Below are 24,868 nucleotides of genomic sequence, written 5' to 3'. Positions count from 1 at the left end.
CACGGCGGGGCACTTCGGGCAGCACAAGACCATGTGGTTGGTTACCAGGGAGTTTTGGTGGCCCAAGGTGCGGGAAGACGTGCGGGAGTATGTCAGGGGATGCGACAGGTGCCAAAGAGCAAAGGGAGAGAGGTTGGTGCCAGCGGGGTTATTAGAACCCTTACCCACCCCAGAAAGGCCATGGGAGATGGTATCCATAGACTTCATGACCGATCTACCGAGATCCAAAGGGAAAACCGCGGTCATGGTGGTGGTGGATCTACTAACTAAGATGTGCCACTTTATAGCTTGTTCACATGCAGTGACAGCGGAAGAAACCGCAAGGTTGTTTGTGGAGCACATTTTTAGGTTGCATGGCGCCCCCTTGAGGGTTTTGAGCGACAGAGGAAAACAATTTACTTCTAGGTTCTGGAGGAAACTAATGAGCATGTTGCATGTGGAGGTAAGTTTTTCCACCGCCAGGCACCCAGAAACAAATGGGCAAGCAGAAAGGGCAAACGGGGTTTTGCAACAATATCTGAGGTGTTATGTAAAGGACAGAGAAACTGATTGGGTAGACTGGTTACCTCTGGCAGAATTTGCCTACAACAACGCGGAGAACGTGTCCACAGGGATGAGTCCCTTTCTAGCCAATTATGGGTGTCATCCTCGGGCGTTTCCAGGAGAGGGCGGGGGAAGGTGGATTGTACCTGCAGCGGAAATTTTTGTTGAAGAGATGGAAGCGATCCACCGTCAGCTCCAACTCAACTTAGAGAAAGCCAAAGAAGAATACAAGAAGCAAGCTGACAGAAATAGGAGGGAAGGCGAAACCATAAGGGTGGGTAACCGGGTGTGGCTATCCACCCAAGGACTGCCGTTCAAGGGAGGGTGTAAGAAATTGAGACCCAAACGGTTGGGACCCTTTGAGGTCATACAGCAGGTCAACCCAGTAGCATTCAAACTCCGATTGCCCAGTCACATGAAATTGCACCCAGTATTTCACAGGTCATTACTGTCGCCATACAGAGGGGGGTGTGAGTGGGGGGAACATGAGAGGGAGGTGACCCGGACACCCGTCATAGAAGAGAGAGAACGCAACATGGATGTGGCGGGGATCATTGATTCCAGGTGGAAGGGGAATCAGGTGGAATACTTGGTAGAATGGGAGGGGGAGGAAGAGTCAGAAAACACATGGGTACCGGCAGAGGAAGTCAAAGACGAGATTTTAATAGAAACGTTTCATCGGCGTTTCCCAAGGAAACCACAACCAGTGGCAAGGTTTGGGAGGGAACACTTCGGGACCACAGATGAGGAAGGGGAATTTGAAGGGTTCCCAGAGTCGGAAGTGGAGGTGGAAACAGATTCCGACGAAGGAGAGGAAGAAGGGGAAAGAGGCGGAAGGCCGTGGTTAGAAGTGTTTGAATCCTCGGAGGATGAGGGGAGTTCCTTCCAGGGATTTCCGTCCTCGCCGCCAGTAAGAGAGGAGGCGGGAGGGGGTGAAGGGGGCCCTGGGGGGGAGGTGGATGTCAGGGAACTGCCATCGGAAGGACAGGTGGTGAGAAGGCTTCAGGAGAATAGGAGAGCCTCTTCTTCAGCAGAAGAGGGAACCAGTAGGGGGAGTGCGGGAGCTCCAAAGGAAAGGGAGTCGGAGGGGAGGCTCTGGGATACTTCCAGTGAGAACAGCGAGGAGGTATCAGAACAGCCTTTAAGGACCCCCACCCCTCGCCGGAAACTGTCACGCAGGGAATCCAGGAGGCGCATGTCTGTGAAACAGCTTTTATGTTGGAAACGTTTCCGCAAACGCCCACTGTCAGATTCTACCAGCGACTGACGGAGCCTTGCTGAAGGGCTCCGCTCAAGGCAGGGTTTCACTACACTGAGTGAGCTCTGAGGGATCCAGTTTCAACGCACAAGCAGCTCATTATCCCACCACAATAATAGTTTAGTAATTCAGTTCAAAAAGAATCAGACTACTGGCAAAAGACAAAACAATTGAGTTTACTTATCATCCTGCTATACTTACACCTTCTACAACATCTAGCAGTGGCTGTTGTTGGATGACAGGACAGTGAACTAGACAGCCCATTAGACCCGATCCTAATAAACTTCTCTCGTGACTAATGCAATCACACTCGGCTTTCCTATTATCATGTTACTGAGATTCACATCTGCCTTGTGTGAAGCATGAATCTGGTGTGCTTGTGGATGGACTTGTGCCGGTATTCCAAACTGGGCCAACAACTTCCCGCATCCTAACCACCGTGCGTATCCAGAGGTTGCAGCGGAATGAGAGAAGTCTCTCCTCTTCGCATCATGGTGCCTGAAAATTAGGAGTGCCGCTGTAGCAAGTTCCTAAGCACTAAGGACATTATGAAACATAATTTTCCCAGCATCCCTGGTACCTGGGATGTTGCTACAGCAGCAGCATTCTAAATTCCAAGCACCATGGAGGAAAAAGAGCATCTCCCTTCCTGCACGGCGTTATCATTGCTCTTGAAGTGGAACGCTGCAGTCGCCATAATAAGGGGACCGTGGGGGGAAGAATTAGGGAATCAGAGAGTGCTGTATTTCCAGGGATGTCAACAGGAGCACAGCACAGCCCCAACTGAGCTCTGAATTAACATAATTATTAGTTTGCTTGGGGGAAACAGCTCTATCTGCTGAGTCCAGCTCTAAACTAACCTAAAGTGAAATGTTGCCCATCACTACTTTACTTGGAAGCACTTAACACAAGAGGAAGGGGAAAACTTTCAACAAACACATAAGCCTTGATATCTTACAGTGTTTCCATTTTTACATTCATCCAAAGTGTGTGATAGCCTTGCAAGCATCACACAGACGCTAGTGCATTGCAGTTTGAATTTTTAATTTGCTTATTTCTCTCTACACCATATTGTGCTTTGTTCATCTAATAAGCTACCCATGTGTGCATCACTTCATATAAAGACTGAAAAGACTACAAACATCCATGATGTAGTAATTAGATGTAATCACACATTCTAGTGCAATCCTCATTACTTTCTAGCTCTAATTCTTATGTGTTAGGCAGTCCCTCTCTGCTATAAAACTGATAATAGGAAGAACATTTTAGAATAATTTACGCTGAGATATTCACAACCTTAACCCTCTTCACGCCTCTGGGAACAACACTACTAATGAGCTGTTAAAGACTGTATAGACCACACAGTTTAAACAAAACCAATGGGATGTTTTGTAAATCAACTCCAGTTTAAATTATTTTTTAACATATTTTGGTAGTATAAGGTCATGATAACTATACAAGTAAGGTATCTGGGATAAATAACCAGTCACAATATTAACAGATAACCACCAGTACTCTAGGTCAAAATGATGCTCATGTTTTAGAAATAGAGAATATACAGGGGAAAAATACTGCAGTAAGAAATAAAGGAAAACTTAGGAAAGGCAAATTATATAATTTAAAATTACTTGCACATTTCATGTTCAACAAATCTCTTCAAAAACACTCTCCTGGAGGTACTACCTCTTGAACTTTTCAACTCCTTCCCACCTTTTTGTTTCATTTGCCCAGTGGGAAACTTTTCTTCTGATAATATTCTCCTGAATTTTTTTTTTAATACTGCTCTCTCAGAGATGTTTTTTTATGATCCAATAGCAGTACTGAAAGCTGCCTATCTCCTTAACTTAGGAGCAATTATAATTTTTATGCGCGAACCCAACAACACAGTGCCTTAACCCACCTTCCACTATCCAGTGGTCTGAATAACTTGCCACTCTTTCTGCCTTTGAACATACAGCTTATAATAGTCAGTGTTGCAATTTGGTGTATACTGATCTATGCATTTGTCAGGATCAATATAATAATTTTACTGTTAAGCTCAGCTGACTATACTTCTCTCTTTCCGTCACATTTGCAAATATCTGTTAATAAGATAGTAGCAATCAATCATCATATCTAGCTCTTAATGACAGGTTATTGATTTTATTACTCTGTTTCTCAATGGCTGCAAACTAAGGTTTTGTATATTTTTGGCTAGCTTACAATATATACTTTTTAATATCTTATAATGCAATTATTATGCATGTCTTTTCTTTTCTTTTAAGAACCCTGTGCATTTTTTCAGCTCAGGAATCAATAGAGATGTGAATAATGAAATGCTATTTACACCTCTACCTGATCTTGCCATACATTTCATTAAAGCTACTTTGTGAGCAATCTATACATGTTATGAACTCCAAAAGAAAACATAGTTTTAAGTTCAGCACAAGAACAGCATTTAAACTTCACAGAATACAAGAAGACTAGAATATTGCCACTGAATGATGAGTTTGTTCATACTTTGTAACAGAAGTTCCTGCAGATGCAACTATGCCACTACTGACTATGAACTGGAAATACCTTCCATCTTTTAACTGCCTCCTTGGGTATATGTTGCATGGTTACAGGAATTTTGTAGATAATACAGCAGTTATCAGATGTAATCAATAGATTAATTTAATTTCTAGCTCACCCTTCATCGCAAAGGAGTCTAGGATAGAAAAGACTCCTTCTGGGCCTTCTCGGTAGTGGCGCCCTCCCTGTGGAACACCCTCCCTTCCGATGTCAAGGAAATAAACAACTATCTGACTTTTAGAAGACATCTGAAGGCAGCCCTGTTTAGGGAAGTTTTTAATGCTTGATGTTTTATCACTTTTTTGTATTCTGTTGGGAGCCGCCCAGGGTGGCTAGGGAAACCCAGTCAAATGGGGGGGGGGATAAATATTATTATTATTATTATTATTATTATTATTATTATTACTACTACTACTACTATTACTACTACTACTACTACTACTACTATTACTACTACTACTACTACTACTACAAAGCATGGTCTAGCCATCCACAGAGAACAAATTAACATTGACTTTGAAAGTTTCCATTCTACTGGAATGCCGCTGAAGATTTTATTGCTGCTGGTATTACAAATTACAATTTTTTTTATTTTCTGACAATACATGCTACACCTACAAGGCAAGATTCAATAATCATCTCCTACCATTAGGGAAGAAAATAAAAACATTAATTCACATACTTCTGAATGCTTAACTACTTGCGCTTTACAATCTTTTGCAGATATCTAGGAGGCCAGGGATTCTAACTGCTTGTAACTTAGTTTCATAAAGAGCACCGACGATGTGGTTCAACTGAACAGTCAGTCTTTCTAACTTATGGCAGTAGAACAAAGCAATTAGACCACCAGCTTTCCACACTTGACTTCTAAAGCCTCTATATAGTTAGGAAGCTGTTGATTTAGGAAGGGCTCCAGGCCTCCAGTACTGTGAAATGAGAGCATTTATAAAGTGAGCCAGAAGACAGAATAATAAAAGACTATCAAACTAACTAGCTGCCTCTTCTGCTCTATTCAGTGCATTTCACTTCTTCTACATACCACACCTGCAACAGGAGCATGCTTTTCCTATTAACAAAAGTAATTCTGCCTGGAATTCTTCACATTTTCCCCACTCAAAACAAAACGCTCACCTTCCCGGCGATCATTTCGAAGTATCCGCACTTTCTCAATTTTACCAAGGAGCGCACCATCCTCAGCTGAGGAAAAAGGCGTAATTGGTTAATCATTTGTTCATATTGGCTCAAAAAACAGATGGGGAGAATAACAGTCAAAGACCTACAACTACCCAGGGTTTTGGAGCTAAGAAATACCTGATAACTTCTTTTCTGGAGCAATCTTGCTTTACAGGACATAACTATGAGCATGGGTAAAAAAATTCAGCTGAATACTACTTGAAATACTTTTTTAATGTTCTGCTTTTAAACTGTGTTTTTTATTGTTTGATTATCATCTTTTTAAGGTACACTGCTGTGATATGTTGCGTGACTTACAGGTATATAAATCCCTCTGTAAATAAATAGATAGATGGAAACTCAGCTCAAGCAACTAGATAGATCAATTGCTTGTGATCACAAGTCCAATTGCTGTATTAGCAGCACTGAAGTGACTTTCCCGGGTTGCAAGCCTAGGCAGTGTGTATGGAGGTCCTCGGATGCCCAGACAACAACACCCCAGCCTTGTTGATGTGGTCCAAAGGAAAGCAGAGCAATATGCTTGGCACCAGCTTGGCTGCAAGAGTTGCTGGATGGAGGTGTACAAGGTGCCATCCAACCGCCTTAGGGACACCACTCTGGATTTGTGCAGGGTGTTAGCTTTTTCTACAACCCCAGAGGTGCACCCCATTGTCTCTCAAGACAGATGGATGCCAACAACAAGCTATTTCATTCATGACATCATAAAGAAAGTGTTAGCTTTGGTTGCTACAGGCTAGGTAGGACCCTGACAAATACGTACTAACCACAACCACAGAGAAATCCACTAGAGGTTCAACAACTATTTCAATATGTTATTTTAATCTTCTTAAGATGACTTCAGGAGCAGAATCCTGTATGAGTACTCACCATCATTACTGTAGTCATCTACAAGTATGATTTCCTTGATAAGATGTGACGGGCTTTTCTTGAGAACACTAACAAAGAGAGGAATCAATGAATTTCATTTGATAAAATTTCAATTCATATTATCACCATATATCACCACATTAGAGCAGCCCCTTGCAGGTGAAGAAATACCTGACAACTGTTCGAAGCAAAGCCGACCGTGCCTCATTGTGAAAGGTGATTACCACACTGGTAGCTGGCAAGTCTATCCGCCACTGCTTCCGTTGACACCTTGACAGAAACACAAAGCATTTCAAGCATTAGACCTCTTATGTTTAGCAGTGCCATCTAAGCGGAGATGCTTACTGAAAGATTCACAGCAGGCATCCATATTATATCTTGTAGGAGAGGAGCAATGGCAGAAAAGTCTGATGAACAATTGCTGCTGTAAAAAATAAACTGCAATTCCGTACGCTAAAATAAGCTCAGGAACAGTGTTAAAGATTGTGATTTGAGAACTGGTGGGGGAGTTCTGGGGCTGTTCTGTATGGCTGTTCTGCATGACTAGATGACCCTCACAGTCCCTTCCAACTCTACAATTCTATGTTTCTATGTGTGTGGTATTCTGAATGTTGCTGACATTTGAGTACATGGCACGGAGTACCAATTGTCATATAGGCCTCTGTAGAAATGTTATCCTTCTGTTGCAAGACTTGTGTTTTTGAAGTGTTCCCTTGCATAGGTGCAAGGTCTACTTCTGTTCCTAGGCACAATGGAGAGGATACCAACTTTTGTAACCACTCAAAACTCCCCACTTCATCTCTGCCCACTTATTATTATAATAATTTCTTATTTATATGCTGACTGGGTTGCCCCAGCCACTCTGGGTGGCTTCTAGCAAACTTCAGCCACTCTGGGTGGCTTCTAGCAAACTTCAATGAAACATCACGCATAAAAAAACTTCCCTATACAGGGCTGCCTTCAGGTGTCTTCCAAAAGTCAGATAGCTGTTTATTTTCTTGACATCTGTTGGGAAGGCGTTCCACAAGGTGGGTACCATTACCAAGATCCATGCTGCACTAAGATTTATCATTTCTGTGCGAGGTGGCATTTTGGCAAGGCAGACTCTTATTAGGTTGAGGACCTTCGAAAGAGGAAGCTCATCCTAAATGGCTCAGACAGTCCTCGACAGTGGATAAGTCAAGCTGCGAGTCATCTGCACAACGGTATCCCATTAAGACTAGTTGTCAAACTGAAAAAGTATAATAATCACAAAATGCTTGTAGCTTAAGAGCAGTGTGGTGCACCAGTTATGTTTAAATCAATTGCTACCAATGCCAGCAGAAAATTGTGTCTAAAGCAATTCATTTGATCAGCTTTAATAGTCCAAGTTGAATATAGGCCTTTTAAAGTGAACCAAATCCTCAAAATATTTGAAGGGTCCATATAAAATTAAGCTGCTTAAAAGTCTCACTGGCAATATGACTGAAAAGCCTTGTTAATCCTTTGTTTATTCCACTCCAGAATTAATCGGGGCAGGTAGCCTTCATGCATTTCTAGGCCTCTTTTAAACACATGACACAGGAAAGAAAAAAAATATATAAATGTTTTTTCTCCATGCGTAGCAAGGCAGGTACTTTTATCTTTAGTCTATTTTATACATTCCAATAGACCCTCAAGTATTTTAAAGCTTCTGTCCGAATAGAGGCCGATCCTTACAATATATTATGAAAAGCTTGAATACTGAAACATCACATTTAGAACTAGAGAAGGCCACATTTCCACTGGCTTCATCCTTTGTAAATATCTGAAAGACTACAATTTTAGTGAGGGGACTAAAAGAAGCCACTAACTGGGAAATAAGGGGCTGACTTTGTTTTGCCAACTTGTAAGGGAGTTTACCTTGGATATTGTGATGGGATGATGAGCTGCTTGTGCGTAAAAGCTTAGTCCCTCAGAGTTTGCTCAGCTTAGCAAGACTCTGTCTTTAGCGGAGCCCTTAAGCGTGGCTCCTTCAATCGCTGGCAGAATCCGACACTGGGCGTTTACGGAATCTACTCCAGCATAAAAGCTCCTTGACGGAAACGCGTCGTCTGGATTCTCGGCGCGACAGTTTCCGGCGAGGAGTGGGTGTACCTATGGGAGGACCTGAGACTTCTCCGCTGTTATCGCTGGAAGACTCCCTGAGCCATTCCTTCGTTTCTCTCTCTCTCTGATCTCCCACTCTCCCCCTGCTGGTGCCTTCCTCCGCTGCTGAGTCTCTCCTGACTTCTGAGAGACCCTCCACCTCCTGCCTTTCCGATGGCAGTTCCCTGACAGATATGAAGCCACATGACAAATAGGCAGAGCTTTGGAAGACAAACTGATACCATGCAAAAAAAATAAACAAGGTAGCAACACTGAACCTAGTTAATCAATGATCCCACCAAAAGAGCCAAGCCTTAGTTCTTAATGAGGTAGAAAACATGTGTCTATATGATTTCAGATGGCATGTGGGCCTCCTATGAATGAATGTGTCCCACTTTAAAAAGCTTGGGGGGGGGGGAGAGGCAAAGTTACTTAAAGGAAGCCAATATATACAGCAAATTGGTACTTACTGATCATGTCTAGTATCTGGTACACTTCTGTCCATGCGCAGCTTATCACTTTCCACTTGATTAAACTTATTACGGGCATACGGGTCTTGGCCAGCTTTGACCATGGTGACTCCAACATAAGCTTCCTGGTCAAAATCTTGCCACCTAACTTTCCCTAAGAAAAAGAAAATCTGGTGTTAACAGATTCAAATACAAAATGCTGGTTTTGTAAAGACAATATACAATTAATAGGGAAGCACAGTAAAATTTCTAAATAGTCAGAAAGGCGGGTGACATCTTTCCTTCAAACTCAACAGGTTCCCCCCTCCCTCCAGTCACACACCGACCACGTTTGGATTATCAAATTTTGGTTAAACGAGCCAAGATATCCAAACATTTCAAGCACATACATGCAGCCACTTGCTTGACCCTTTGTTCACTCACTCTTGCACAAGCAACCCCAAAAGCCCCAGTTAACCACAGCTTCCTATTCTATCCAAAGTAGGAACTTCCAAAGAAGTCAGAATATGAAACATAATTTAAGTTGGCTGGCATGTTCAGATATAACAGAAAGTTGGGTTAACTGCAGCATTCCGGCTTGTTTCTTTATTCATTCCCATGAAAGGAAAAACAAAATGGCTGCATATGGGTGCCTGGAGCTCATGCAGATCCTGGCTTTGAGACTCCAAACATGGCTAGAGAGTTTTCCATGCCAGCACTATCAGTAGCATTTTCTTACAAGGTTCTGCAAGTACCATGCACTTTGTTGTAAAATAATAACAACAGCTGCTCAGATTTAAAACCTAATGCAGAACTTGTGAAAAACTTAAAAGCGGGGCAAAACTACATGTTACATTAAATGCATTAAGGAAGTTAAAATGACAAAAAAAAATTGAACTAACTTAGCTGGGGCTGGCCCTGCCATTAGGCACAGTGAGGGGGCTGCCTTAGACAGCAGATGCAGAGGAGTATTGGAAGACAGGGCTGTATGTCTAGCTCTATACAGTGGAACCTCTACTTACGGACGTAATCAGTTCTGGAGGTCCGTCCGTAAGTCAATCCAGGTCGCTGGTAGAAGTGCCGCTGTGCGCAGGTGCATTCGGCAGTAGTGTGCTTTTGCGCATGTGTAGACAGCTGCAGCCACTTCTGCGCATGCGCAAATCATGGCAAACCCGGTATTTACTTCCAAGTTTGCAGCGGTCGCAAGTTGGATCGGATCCAAGTAGAGGCGGTCGTAAGTAGAGGTTCTACTGTACTCCCTTAAGCTAGCCTGCTGCCCTCAGCTGTAGTGAACACTGCTGTGTCCACAGTAAGATTCAGTGATCTGTCGAGTCTGCTTCTGTGCATGGAATGCACTTTTATGGAATGTACTTTTGTATCTGTAAACCGCCTTGCGATCCTCAGATAAAGAGATGTATTGAAATAAATTTAAATAAAGAAACAGAATGGAAAGCGCCATCTTCTCATTCTCTCAGGCAGCAAGCATTTTGGTCTGGTTCTGAATTGCCGGGACGGTGACAGACCAAGAGGAAGAGGTTTAAGGGTTTGCTCCTGCCCGATGCAAGTCACATCCCCCAAGCTGCAGTGACAAACAACAGTTCAAGAGGGAGACTGTGAGCCTGGTGTGTGCATGTATGCATTCGTGTGGGTTACATTTTCCCTAATACTGTGACCGTTCTAATCCCTCTCCTCTCTCAGCAGTGGCCATTCAGGCCTGAAAACCCAGTCGCTTTAAATGCAATTAAGCTTTTAACATAATGTGTATTTCGGACCTTAAAAGGGTTCTTTACCCCAGCGACTCTGCTTACTTTTCTTTCTTTCTTTGGTGATCACTCATAGCTGAGTAAGATTGTCTTCCATGAACACGGTCTTAACAGTGAGTCGTAAGTGACTGTGGAGGCCATTGACTTGTCCACAAACTACTGGAGATGAAGTAATATGATTTAATTCCAGCTAAGCCAGTTGACCCTGATGGGACTAAATCTGCTTCGATCCAACAACTCTAGCCTTACAAGTTAATGAACTGAATGAGTAGGTGCGGCAAAGCATCATAAACCACTGATAAACCTACATAAGATCTCTCCCTCCCCACCCCCCCTCTCTCTCTCTGGAATGCATTATCATAAAAAATGCATACGCATAAATGATATGAAGCACAAGTAAGGGTACTTGTCAGCAGATACACATGGACTACTGAATTTAACAGGATCTATTGGGGTTCAAGTCTATTTGGGTTCAAGTTATACGTAGCACTTAAAGATGCTTCAAATGCATAAGGTGCTGAAAGGAAAGATTTCTAGATCTTGCATTAACTCCACTATTATAACATTCCAGTAGAATAAGAAATGTCCTATGGCTTAAGCCACTTTGCAACTATTCCTTATTTCAGCATTTGTACCCTGCTTTTCCTTCCAAAAAGGAAGCTCAAATAAGCAGCGTCTGATTAAGGGCGAGTCCTACACCAGAGAGGCTGGCAGAACGTTCCTGTTCAGCCCAAAGTGAATTATGGCTATGATTGAATAATACTGAGCCTGCTGGTGCCCAGAGGCATAACTGGCAAAGCAATGAATCCATCATGGTACAATGCAAAAAAAAAAGGGGGGGTGGAGTGGGGAATGAAATGCAAGTTCCAGTATTACACCATAGTAGTTCTCTGTTAACAGTTGAGCAATCGAAACCGGTACTTGCATTCATACTTGGCATGTGCCTGATAAGATTACAGGAAGAATCCATCCTAAAATAGGTTGTATCATATGACAAGGCAAAAGAGACTCAGCTTCTCCTTAAATACCAGTTTAAATAGAAGCTAGCATGGGACCTCAAACAACCAACAGGTCCAAAATTGGGGGAGTTGTGGCCTTCACTTTTTAATGGAGACAATAAATATTAGTAACATTTCAATATTATATTAATAATATTTCTGAAAGATAAGAGTGCAAGAACGTAAGAGGAGCCCTGTTGGATCGGGCTAGTGGCCCATCTGTTCTCACAGTGGCCAACCAGATGCCTGCGGAAATCACACAAGCGGGACCTGGGGGCAACTGTTACTTGTAAAGCCTGTGTGCGTTCTGAAGTGCATCCGTTGATTAATTCCATAATCAACAAAAATATTCCACAAAACGTAGCATTAGCTTCATGCATAATTCAGTTTACAAGTTATAGCACGCACCATGACAGACCTGCTTTAAGGAAGCTCTGCTGCCAATGAAACATTTAAGAACTTTACTTTAAATATGTCATCCTTACAATTGTTAATAGCAATGAAGCTATTTATAACATGAACTAGGTAATGTGCCGTTTTATTACACAATCAGTGAGACCAGTATTTGTTTTCTACTCATCCACTGCACTTGTTTTCAGAGGTTACAGCAATGCAGATAAACACGATAGTATAAATTTGAAATACTCTGCTTAACTGTGACATTTCTTCAATATGAGCACACTGCAAAACACACAAACTCAATCTCAAGAAATATGTTCAACTTCCAGAGCACATCTTCTGAGTGCAAAATGACATTTGCATTTCAAAGTAAAATTTGATTTAGGGAGCATTTATCCTTTTACCATCTCAGAGCAAATTACTTAGCAGCATCTCTATCAAGCAAGTTTTGTTTTAAATGTCTTTCTTGGACTTTTGGCCCAGGAATCTGGATCCTTCATGGAACCCAATGCTATTGTAACCCTAAAAACACTCTTTTATTTGATTCTGGAGGCCATTAGGGGGTTGTTTTTGTTAAGCTGAAAAACATTAGCAGGCAAGAAGTGGTCTGAAAAACAGATAGGCCATTTACTTGAAATACTTTTTAAATATACATACTTAACATCAACTTGCTTACCAATTTGTATATTTAAAGACATTTAGTTTATATGCAACACACTGCAATAAAATAAACTCTCTCATCAATGTTAACATAGCAACATGAACTATTGTTTCACCTTGGATTTGGAGTCCTTCCACAACTGCTATGGATGTGAACTCAGCAAGAATGAGAATGTAACTACAGTTCTAATACAAGAGGGAGCTACATTCAGTCACACTGCTTCAGGCACAAAGCATCTAGTTAACTGTGCCTAAGGAGACTCAAAGCCTTGATTCATCCCTGAATTCAGGTTGACAGATTCAAAAAGAATTTGGGTCAGTTTTTGCTGGTTGCTGTTTATGTCAGCAAGGTGACACTATAAACACTGCAGAGAAAAGGAAGCATATTTGCTTATTTTGAAGAGTATACTGCTGGAGGGACATGGTAAGAGATAATGAAGTGTTTCAGAAACCTGTATTAACTCTGGGTTGCATTCAGTTGTGTCCTTCCCCTGATGAGAGAGTATTTGATCCAGTGGAGACTAGAGGGGGTACAATCTTTGCTGGTTCCCCAAATCAGCTCTTTGCCCCCAAAATTTGCTTTGGAGAGTCAGAAGACCAATAGGGAGCAATGTGGGAAGGGGTGCAGGAGAAAGGGGGGAATCTGCAGAAGTCACATCTTCCCCCTTTCTACTCAACTCAAGCCTCTGCTAGGTCAACTAGTCTTGTATCAGCAGAAGAACATTGCTGGATGCAAGTCTACCTTCACCTCATTTCTAATGTCATGCTTTGCTCCCATCTAGTCCTTCCCAACACTTCAGAACACAGATCAGGCAGCCTGTCTCAGATTAGACATCATCAGAAAACAGATTCAGAAGCGACAGGCCACCAATAAGGTACTCAGTGCAAAGCAGTACTGATTACATTCTCTGGTAACAGGATAGGATGTAAATGGAGGAGCCAATACTGGGAAAGTAGCCAAAGAGGAAATATTAGTTATAAAGGGTGCTTAGATTTATTCAACCTTTGTTAGTCTCAACCTTAGTTTTATTAATATTTATCACAGCTAAAATTAAAAGATTAAAGCATATTAATTACTACTTTATTAAAAAGGTCAACTGCAAGCCTTTCATTACAAAGTGTGTGGTCATAAAATGTTGGTACAATTTTAAAATGATAGTAGCATTTGTGGGCTGGGACACATTAATTCACAAAGCTGCATATAAATCTTTCTTTAAGTTGAGTGTCAAAAGAGAAGCTCAGGTTTTTATGTCCTGCATAAGCCTGCACTACTAAATTCAGTGAGCTATAATCCTCATACTTTATTAACAGCAGTGAGGTCATCAAGTTTTGCAGGATTCAGAAAATTCTGTTTAGAATTTCAAAACACCGAACATCTGTTTACCTTTTAAAATTTAATGGCTTGCAAATGCCCATATTCTTTTCTTACTGATTTGCGATCTTAAAAGATGAAGCTAGCACACAGAATTATCAATAGACTAAAGCTATTCCGACTGGACATTCCAGTTCAGTCACAGAAGGGACAAAGGGGCACAATAATGCTTATTGCTTCAATGCCCAGGGTCAGATTTATATGCCAAAGTGAACATAGGAAGAGAGATGAAGGACGCTCCAAGAGGCTATGATCTTTATCACCAGGTTAGTAGTAGGCATGTGTGCTTTCTATCAAAGGCTTTGCCAGAGAGATTATTTGCAGCTAACATAAGTGCTGTCCAAGTGTCATGCTAACAACTTGATAGCCCACAGTAGGATGAGGTGGACATGCAGATATCATTCTTATGCATGCCCATTCAGCAGGGTTACTAGTCAGATAACACAGATGTCACTCTAAACCCTTGGTAGAAGAGTAATGGGTTGGATGAAGTGATAATGAACAAAGCTCTGCTCAGGATATGGGCCTTTCCTGCCTTCATCTCATTGCAGTCTGTGTAAAGGTAAAGGTAAAGGTAAAGGGACCCCTGACCATTAGGTCCAGTCATGACTGACTCTGGGGTTGTGGCGCTCATCTCACTTTATTGGCCGAGGGAGTTGGCGTACAGCTTCTGGGTCATGTGGCCAGCATGACTAAGCCGCTTCTGGAGAACCAGAGCAGCACACGGAAACGCCGTTTAACTTCCCGCCAGAGTGGTACCTATTTATCTGCTTGCACTTTGACGTGCTTTTGAACTGCTAGGTTGGCAGGAGCAGGGACCGAGCAACAGGAGCTCACCCCGTCGCAGGGATTCGAACCGCCGACCTTCTGATCAGCAAGTCCTAGGCTCTGTGGTTTAACCCACAGCACCACCCGCGTCCCTGCAGCCCGTGTACTCTCTGACAAAGCTATTGCTAAGAGTGACAAAATGAGGGGCTATGGCAAGAAGGGGTAATTGGGATAGCTATACAAGACGGAAATGCCTTCCGCTTGCCTAGGGAGCAGTCTGGAACCAAACCTATTTGTTAAAGTGGATTAATAAGCTAGAAACAGTGCAGCAATTAATTTAAAACCGCCAGGAAATAATGTGTTAAGCAGACAGCACTTTGTACTTTAGTGTGCACTTACTAGGAAAAAACAATATTATCAAAATATGGCCTGCTTTTCTAGAATAAAAATTAAGCTGGGCTACAATTTCTCAGAAGAGGAACATTTTCCAATAATTTCTCTTTTTGGGGTCCCCCTAAACTATAAGTGAAATATCATCCCCCCCTTTTTTTGTTGCCCATGAATAACATGGAGAATTTCAGGCACAACTATGGATTTAGTTTTAATATTAATTCTAATTTATTTAAAAAAGGGAGTAGTAAGCTTGGCTTCTATTTCTTCTGGTCTTCCTTTTTAATCCATAGCTCAAACTGCTGGTGAAAGAAACAATACAGTCCCCCCACCCCTCACTCACTCAAAATAAAGAACCGAACCTTGAATCTGATAGGCCATACTATTGTGCACTATTATTGTTTTAGTGTATACACATTTCACTTTCTGTGCTTTAGTACCCCCAAAGCTGTGCACTGACACAGTTTCTCACAGCTATTCCAGAACAGCCCAGAAGCCAAATAAATGACTAGTGACACATTTCATTTTTCGGAGATTGCTCTTGGCAATGATGAGAATCATAGCCTAGTCAACCACAATGTCCAGAAACTTCCTAGCATTTGCTTACGCTGAAGATTCAGTTACGAGTTGCTCATTCTCTAAAACATGGTATAAAAACACTGTCATCTTGATGCTTTAAGTGTCACCCTTTAGCAAACACTGCCACTTGGGGCCTCTCCCCACAATTGCAATGACCGGGGACTTTACATATTAATGATACTGAGATTTTCAGGGGCAAAGCTTTCATTGGAGGAAAAAACATTTATAACAATTATCACATACAGTCATACCTTGGGTTGGTTGCCTATAAAGACAGCATGTTTGGGAAGGTGACAAGGAAGCACAGGGCATTAGCGACTCTTTATCAGGGCAGGGCCTACGGAGTTGTACAATATCCTCTGCACACCATGCAGCAGGGCATCATTGGTGGGCCAACCAGAAAGGGAATAATTTTCCTTTGGGGATGCCACTAATCTTTGTTGATCTGCTCCTTTGTTTTTAAAAACCTATGTTCTTATATAATATTAATTATTATTATTATTATTATTATTATTATTATTATTATTATTATTATATTTATAAAATTCGTATACCACCCTATACCTGTAGGTCTCAGGGCAGTTCACTGTGGAATGGTAAAGGATACTTATTATCTGCCTTTTGGGACAATAAAGAGGGAGAATGGAAGCTTTTCCGCACTCCAGAATGAGAACCGACTGTTGCGGATCTGGCCGCCCTGGCTGGGAAACAGGTGAGGAGCGGGATGTTGTATGCCTTGTATGATTTTCTCTCTCTTCAGGATCTAGTTATAATAAGAAGTTGGTTACCTAAACTTCTCAATCTGGTTTCTACTTGAGGGCAAAATCATCCTGGGGATACCTGCTCCCTGTGATGAGAAGTGGAAGAGAAGTGCATGCACCCTGGGTGAAAGATGGGGGAGACTTGTTTCATGACTTGGGGGGGGGGGTTGATGCAGGGTTGTTGGTTCATACTTTTGCAATTTATACTGTTCTGATTAATTTAAAGTATCTTTATTGTTTTGATGCATTTATTGTTCTGGAGCTGGGATAGCTCAGTAGAGCATGAGACTCTTAATCTTACTCTGTCTTTACAATATATCTTTTCTGTGTATTTATATATTAAGAAGTGATGTCTTTATTTGTTAATGTTTTATTGTTGCTGTGCTTAGTTGCTGCAAAAGCAGCAAACGTTAAATCAAAACGTAAAAAAACAAAATCAAATCCTATACATGCCTGCTGTAGAGTTCATGATGCTGACTCCCAAGTAAATGGATATAGGATTGCAGTCTTACAGGTTCTAACATTTTATTGTTCAGTTGTATTTATGATGACTTATCAAAACCTTAAAACACACCTGTCCCCTTCATACATATACCAAGCATATTTCCTACTCCTGCTATTAGAAGCTAATTTTCATAACTGGCCCATACTTTACTCTAAAATTAAGAAATACTGTTCAAATACCTGGAGGTAGGGTCTCGATGTTTTGCAATTTTTCGTTCCCATTATTACTGCGTTGTTCTTTGTTGTTTAATGCATTAACGTTATTTGGGTCATCCTGAGAAGACAAAAAACAGATTTGTCATTAAATTCACACTCGACAAAGTTTGTCAAGGAGAGAAATAACTACTTTACTTCCTGGAATCAATAAAATTTTAATTCAAAGTAAAGTGACAGCCTCAATTAGCAAGAGGGATTATTGAGCAATGGAGCATATATTCAGTCATTTCAAACATCCACTATATGTGGAACAAGTGAATAGTACAAGATCTATTGCCAAGGCTACCGCAAAAAATCCTTACGACGACAACAAAAACCATTTACTAGAAAACTACATACCTTTACAGCTAACACACTGTGGCTGGCCAAAAATTATTAAATATCCAATATTCAGGAATGTGCATGACATGCAATGTGTTAAAATATATGCTGGGTAATCAGACCACTTTATCAGAACCGAACACCACAACTGGGAACTGTCACATATCTACAGCAAGTTATTTTTCCCACCTGTCTAGATTTTACTAAGCTCTGTTGTGATATTCTACTCCACGTGGGAGTTATTCGACCATGCATTAACTTTCCAAACATCTGTTTCTAATTCTGTATACTATGAAAACGAGAAAGTACCCTGTGAGTCACTCCTCCCTCCAAGCAATGATGAAATAAATGAAATAAACAGCTAAAAATTCTGAGAAATTTTAAGATGCAGGGCTTGTAACATGAGCTTGTTTTCTGTGTCATAGTTGTTTGATTTGCCATAGAAGGGATTAGACAATATGCCTTAGACTAGCTTACAATTTTATAATGTTAACAGCCGAATTCATTTCTGCGTTTTCACAGAACCAAGCACGAGGTCCTCAGCAACAGAAATTACATGGCAGTCACAGTAATCTATAAATTTCCCCCTTCTAATCGCAGGTATATACAGGTGGGGGGGCAGCCAGGTGCACTTGTCCTAGGCCTTGGAGGGCTAAGCCGGCCGGCCGGGGGGCACCAGAGACTGGCTAGGAAGTGGGCTAGCTTGCTTCTGCATATATTATACTGAATATGAATACAGCTCAAATCAGTGGATTCATTGCTATCTTTAGCTTTAAAAATTGGGCATCCCTCCCCTCATCCCCCTATGTGCACTGCTGTACAATAAAGACAATATATTATGCTAACTTTTGTAAATCTTGTGTTTTGAAAACCAGTTCTACCCCTGTGTATTTTTAATGAGTTAACAGCAACTGGAAGAAATACCAACAAAAACCAGAAATGAGTAAATATGCCTGTTTTGTGAACTTGTTGGTCCTTATTCTACATCTTGCATGTGAACTTTTCTTCAGAGTCATGCTTTCGTGTTTTGGCCTATTGATTTCCCAATAATTGAGTTTAACTCAGGTGGCCGTTAAGACTTTAAAGTTTGTGAAATATGAGCCTCTGTGTAAACAAAAGCCAAAAGAGAGAGGGGGGGGGAAAGAAACAGGAATATACTTATCGTCATTCTGATGGCTCTGTATTGGGGTGTTAGTTTATATCATTTTAGGAATTACTGCATTTGGTACACACCTTTAAATTGTTGCATAAAAAGGCAACCTATTTGAAACAGAAGGACCACAAGTTTACTCTTACCAAACTAAAAATGTTTGTAGTTTCTTTTAAAGGTTAGATTGTATTACATTTGCAACACAGCAAGCTGTCAGTCCAAGTCAGACTGTAAATTCAGAATTCTACGCTGAATGACAGCAACTCTCCAGGGTTTCAGACAGGAATCTTTCCAAGCACAACCTGGCGATGGCAGAAATTGAACCAGCAATGTTCTGTGTGCAAATCATGTGTTTCACCACTGAGCTACAGCCCTTCTTCAATTGGGGGTGGAGGTAGTGAGAGAACTAGAACCATGTTTTCACTATAATCCTAGCCCTGAACATCTGCATTCCTGGAAGTAGGGAGAAAATGATGGGACAGAATATTGGCTGAGGAGATGGCAGATAACTGCATAACAAAACAGGCTCCGTTTATGGTGCTATAATCCATAATAAAACGTAATTCTTACTGAACTCAATGGGACTTGGCAATACAATTGTGACAGGTTAATGCCAACATAGCTTATTTGCTAAATTTAGTTAATTTACACTCCACTTTTAGGTAGAAACAACCTCCCACAAGGCAACTTACAGCACTATAAATTTCAAGGAATATTGCTTAGATGGAGTTAATACAGCCCCTGCTTTGATTTGCTCGTGCTGTATTTTCCCCTATTGTGTTTCCCATGAAAGATCTGAATGGAGAAAAAAGCCAAGCAGAGAACTACACAATCACTTCTACTAGCTGGATATATCTTCACAGAAGTTACAGAGCCAGGGACACCGAGTGGAAAAATCAGAATTTCCAGTGGTAATAAAGAAAAGGGCACCCCCACCCCCACAGGGGCTTTGCCCTTTGAGATATATGACAGTTACTGCCCAAAAATCATGCACAGCTGTAATTTTAAAGGAGACGATGGCAGCAGCCATTTCTCATGAACAGGCTTTAGTAAACTAAGCACAGAAGCCAATTTCTACAGACTCACGCCTGAAGCAAATATATAAAGGAAGTTATAAGTATTTAGATTAACTGACAAAGACAGCATGACGCACAAGCTTCACAGATGAGAATAATCCCCGTCCTGCAATGTTTTATAGCAATACATTTACGTCAGCCCGTGTAAAAAATGGCAGATAAAGCTAGGCAAACACTATTAGACAACTATTCAAATGTTCAGCATTGGGGGACTCAACTTATGATGCAGGAAGATTTCTTCCACTATGCATCGACTAAGCACTTTTTGTTTCAAGACACAATACAGTTTGGTATGTTGTCTGTTGTAACAGAGTGGATTTAAAAGCAGCAAATCTATCATTTCCGTGGTACCTTAGCTTTTAATTCCTATTTCTTATATTCACTACAGTACAAAAAGAGGAAGGTAACACGATCTGGAGCATTCTACATAGACAACCAAGGTACAAAATTTATTTGACCGTGTTTCTAAAATATGTCTAGATATCCTGACCAGAATTGATTTGTGCAGATCTGTAGCTCAAAACAGTCTCTCAGAAAGCCATCAGAGTGTTTCTGAAATGTTGCAATTATTAATTACAACACCGTATAAGGAGAATGCAGGGTAAGTAGAGGGCAGGGAGGAGTTGGGAAGGCTAGAATGATTTCACCCCAGCCAGCACTCTCCAATCACAGTGCTTGGGAGCTTCTGTTGATGCTGGGGCTAGTTAGGTAATTCCTGCCTGTGGTCCACAAGTGGGCGACCTGTAGCATAGGGGTGCATTTATGCAGCCCCTCGTACTTCCTGAAATTGCCTATCAGAGTTCCTTCCATTTGTTTTCTCCTTGTTTTCATGGATTTTAAAAGTCTAGGTGCTTGCTCACCTGGGCTCCTAAAATATGGTGTTATTTTAATCTAAACTTAGGATAGTCAAACCTAGGAAGAGGAAACAGCTTTTTATCATATATTTTATTATATAAAAATTCAGAGTAGTAATTGAATGCCGTGGGGTGAGGGGACAAAAATCAAAACAGAAAAAGTATCCTTTGGGACAGTAAATCTTCCCAGCTTGTAAGAACACTAATCTTATACAACTAACTCATTAAAATAAAGGGAAAAGATGTTTCAGATATATTCCAAACAGCCAACACATTGTAAGAATCTCAAGCAGGGATAATTTGGAAAACATGGGAACATTTAAAAACCCTGTCAATGACTGCAAAATAAATCTTCACTTAATTATGGTCATTGTTGACCCACCATTATGTTTAGGTAGTTTAATGCAGCAAAGTTTTCAACTGAAGGTTAAAAAATTCACACTCTAATTGTTTGTATCTAAAATGATAGTCAGTCCATATCTGTGCAATTATACACAGACAGCTGGATGAATGCTAGGTTTGCTAAGATGAATTTCTCCAGACTGTGTGGAATGTCAATTATACCTTAAGACTGGCTTCTATAAAATAATATATTCCAAACCATTGCCATTATTCTGAATAATGCCTAGTACTTTGGTTTTACAAAAAGATTCCCAAAGGATTATTAAAAATGGACACTGCATAAATTTGGAGGCATTGGACAGAATGTCATTTGCACAAGGAAAATAGTTTGTGTGTGGATGGTTTAATAAAATCCAAGAACACAATTTAAGATCTAGTGAATGGATTTATACAATTTAGGATGCTGAATACAAAACACATTTCAGTCACTAGCATGTTCTCCATCCCAAGATGTAGTAAAAGGCAGGGAAAGGTAAAGTTGGGTTGCGGCTTTTGGAAGGAGTGTCCCTCTGTGTACTTTAGGAAACTCCAAAATTAAAACTGCCCAGAAAGCACATATCTAAGAGAGATCTAAGTTAATTTAAGAAAGAAAACACATACCAAAAACTATGAACTAATCCAAGTAAGTTAATCAACACAAAGAGCTTTTCTATTCTAGTAAAGTTCCATAAAAGACAAGAGATATAATGCTCAAAAATGAAGAACAGAATTGCCTTTGCTACAAAAATAGTGGGACACAGTTCCTATGAATGGGGCTCCATTTACAACAATTTACAATTGCCCCAGCTTCATTGTCCCCATCCCCCCAAATCTGCTCTGAAGGGTTGGGGCAGGGGTCAGCAACGTGCGGACCATGGGCCAGATGCGGCCCACGAAGACCGTTTTACCGGCCCACGAGCCACCCCTGAACCGAGCCGCCCGCTTGGCAAGTCCCCCTTGCACTGTGCTAAACCAGCACAGCGTGACCCGGGGACTCGCCGAGCAGCGCCAGAAATTGCATCTGTGCATACGCAGATATTGGAAACCGCGTCTGCGCATGTCCAGATGCCAAAAATCGCTTCTGCGCAGGTGTGATTTCCGTCATCTGGGCATGTGCAGAAGCAATTTCCGGTGCCGCTGACATGCGCAGACGTGATTTCTGGCATCATGTTGCACCAGTCTGGCCCATGGACAATCTCCGTGGGAGTGATCCCGCCCATGGCCGGTAAACCTTGCCAACCCCTGGGTTGGAGGTTCCATACTGGGAGGTGGAACAGAAGGGAAGGAGAAATAGTGACAATCACTACTCCTCTCCCTCTGAGATTGGCAGCCCCCATGAATCACTAGCACTTCTGCAAATAGAAGTGCAACTCTGGATCTAAAACACTGTTTATACCAGATTAACAGGCCATTTCTGGAAAATTCAAAATGCATTGTGTAACAGTGTGACAGACATGAGAACAGCCTGAGATGTGTTGGAAGAGAAGTTGCTTGCAATTTCTTAAGAGAAGCAATTTAACAGCCAAGTTTTCTACATATCTTGAAACAGCCATCTGTGTGTTTTTATGTCCACTTTCCATTTGTAAATATATGCAATTTCTTTGCATTTAAGTGGTGCAATATTTAACACATTTGCTTCAAGAACAAAGTTGTACTAATAGAGTTTTCACTATGGTAGGTTTAGAAGGCTGCAGTGTGTATTTGTGTACCACTTTTCCCTTACAAGACCCCCAGACATTTAAATCAGGTACAGATAGCAATTTGCGGTTTAGTAAGCTAGGTGGGTCACTGAAAAAAGAAGGGTTTGCCGTACAACCTGTCAATGTAAGCAAAACTTGACATAGTGCTGTGTTTCACTGAAAAGCAAGATACAAGTAAGACAGAGTGTCTACATCTTGCTTCCTCAACCTGGTGCCATCCAGAAGTTTTGGTCTGCAACCCCTTCAGCCCCAGCCAGCAGAGGGGGAAATGAAATGGATTATCCTGAAAGGCAACACGGTTGGATGGAGCCTAACAGGAGCACTCCATGCTCATGCTACATTTTGTTGCAGATCCCACTTGTAATGTTTGTAAAAGCAAAAATCAGGTCCAACTTCAAGAGTGGCTAGGGGAACTTACTACATCATATTGCTGATATTTCAAACTTGCTAGTACTGAACCCAAGTTGCAACCATTATTGCCAACCTGTGCAGCACTAATATGAGCAAAGCACTTCACAATCGATATTAACTGGGAAAAGTAACTACTAGCATTTTCTGAATGTCGATACAGAAGTACCACAACAGAACAATATAGTGACTGCAATCCAAAGGCATGCATAATGCTATGTGTGCATACTGGTGCATCTCCACCTTCCCATCCAGTCCTCCACATGCCCCTGAAATGCAACTCCTGGGAGTTGGGAAACTCTCTTAAGCTACAAGTAACGGAAGAGGGAACATTTGATTCCGTTTGTGTGTAGAGAAGCATTTTCAACTTGCACACAGAGCCCTTTGGGTTCTGGAAAATACTTTTCTATTATGTCATGAAAATATTATTATAGGATTATAAAAAGCCAAGAACAGAATTGTTCTCATAGAAAGGGTGCTCTGAGCACATGCTAATAGAGGCTGGGGCGGGGGTCATTTTCCCTGTAGGCCCCGGAGAGCTGCAAATTCTCCAGAAATTGGCAAAACACCTCCCCTTCTTCCATAAATGAGACCCTCTGTCAAATAACAAAAAAGCTCTTCTGTTCACATTCTATGTCTGAAAGGGCACCTATAGGATTGCAACTGCTTGGCAGTCTCTGATTCTATTGCCTCTGGAGTGCAGGCATGACCAAAGTGATTTTTTGAAAATCATTGCCCCAGAGAAAAAGTGAGACACATTACACATAAAAAACTGCTCCCATGTTTGCTTCAGCAATAGCAGTGAATACCTTTCAGCTACTTTTCACTAGTTAAACTCTCTCTCATTTGAGAGTTGACTCAGTCCTGGCTCAAGCAGTTTCCATCTGCTAAATGTGCTCTGATTCTTAATTAACACCAATATATTCAGAACCAAACACTGCTAAGAAAGCTGAAAATAACAGTCTTTGTACATAAATAAGCAAAATAAAATTCTGAGAACTGAAGCCAGGCAATAGCAATCAAGCAGGAGCCTGTCTTGTGTGGTCTTGGCCATCCAAGTCTCTTTCTGAAACCACAGATTAACAAGAAAGGGCAAGGATCTCTCATCCATGGAGGTAGGAACCTTGCAGGTAGCCAGCGGCTCACTAAACAAGAACTTGCTTTCTCCTTAGAGTGCTCTGGCTAAGGAGGTTAATGTTACTTGAACTACAAACAACCCTCAACTCTATCTAGTTCTATTAACATCTAACGAATTAAATACTTAAATATATTATACCATACATATCAAACTGTTGGATACAAAATAAAAAAAAAATCCTTCGAGTAGCACCTTAGAGACCAACTAAGTTTGTTATTGGTATGAGCTTTCGTGTGCATGCACACTTCTTCAGATACTGGTAGTTGGTATCTAAGGTGCTACTCGAAGGAATTTTTTTATTTTGTTTCAACTACAGCAGACCAACACGGCTACCTACCGGTAACTAGATTATTGGATGTTACCTGCTTCTATAAATTATAAATTTTAATAAATTAAAATGAGTAACTATTATTTGTTTTGAATTCATTAAACATTTACCCATGCAAACATTTGCCTCTTA

General features: G+C 41.2%; 1 protein-coding gene across 1 annotated transcript in view; it reads right to left on the bottom strand.

The window, feature by feature from the left end:
• GALNT2 (polypeptide N-acetylgalactosaminyltransferase 2) overlaps positions 1-24,868 on the bottom strand; it is a 72,867-nt gene that overhangs the window by 26,364 nt on the left and 21,635 nt on the right. The window contains exons 2-6 of the mRNA XM_079971360.1: positions 17,345-17,438; positions 8,992-9,145; positions 6,587-6,685; positions 6,416-6,483; positions 5,486-5,551 (exon numbers count right to left, since the gene is read on the bottom strand). Of these exons, the coding sequence (XP_079827486.1) occupies positions 5,486-5,551; positions 6,416-6,483; positions 6,587-6,685; positions 8,992-9,145; positions 17,345-17,438 (481 nt within the window). The remainder of the gene's footprint in view (positions 1-5,485; positions 5,552-6,415; positions 6,484-6,586; positions 6,686-8,991; positions 9,146-17,344; positions 17,439-24,868) is intronic.

This window comes from Podarcis cretensis (assembly GCF_951804945.1).
Source record: "Podarcis cretensis genome assembly, chromosome: 3".
Taxonomy (NCBI): Eukaryota; Metazoa; Chordata; class Lepidosauria; order Squamata; family Lacertidae; genus Podarcis; species Podarcis cretensis.
This window is presented reverse-complemented; position numbering and strand designations above follow the sequence as displayed.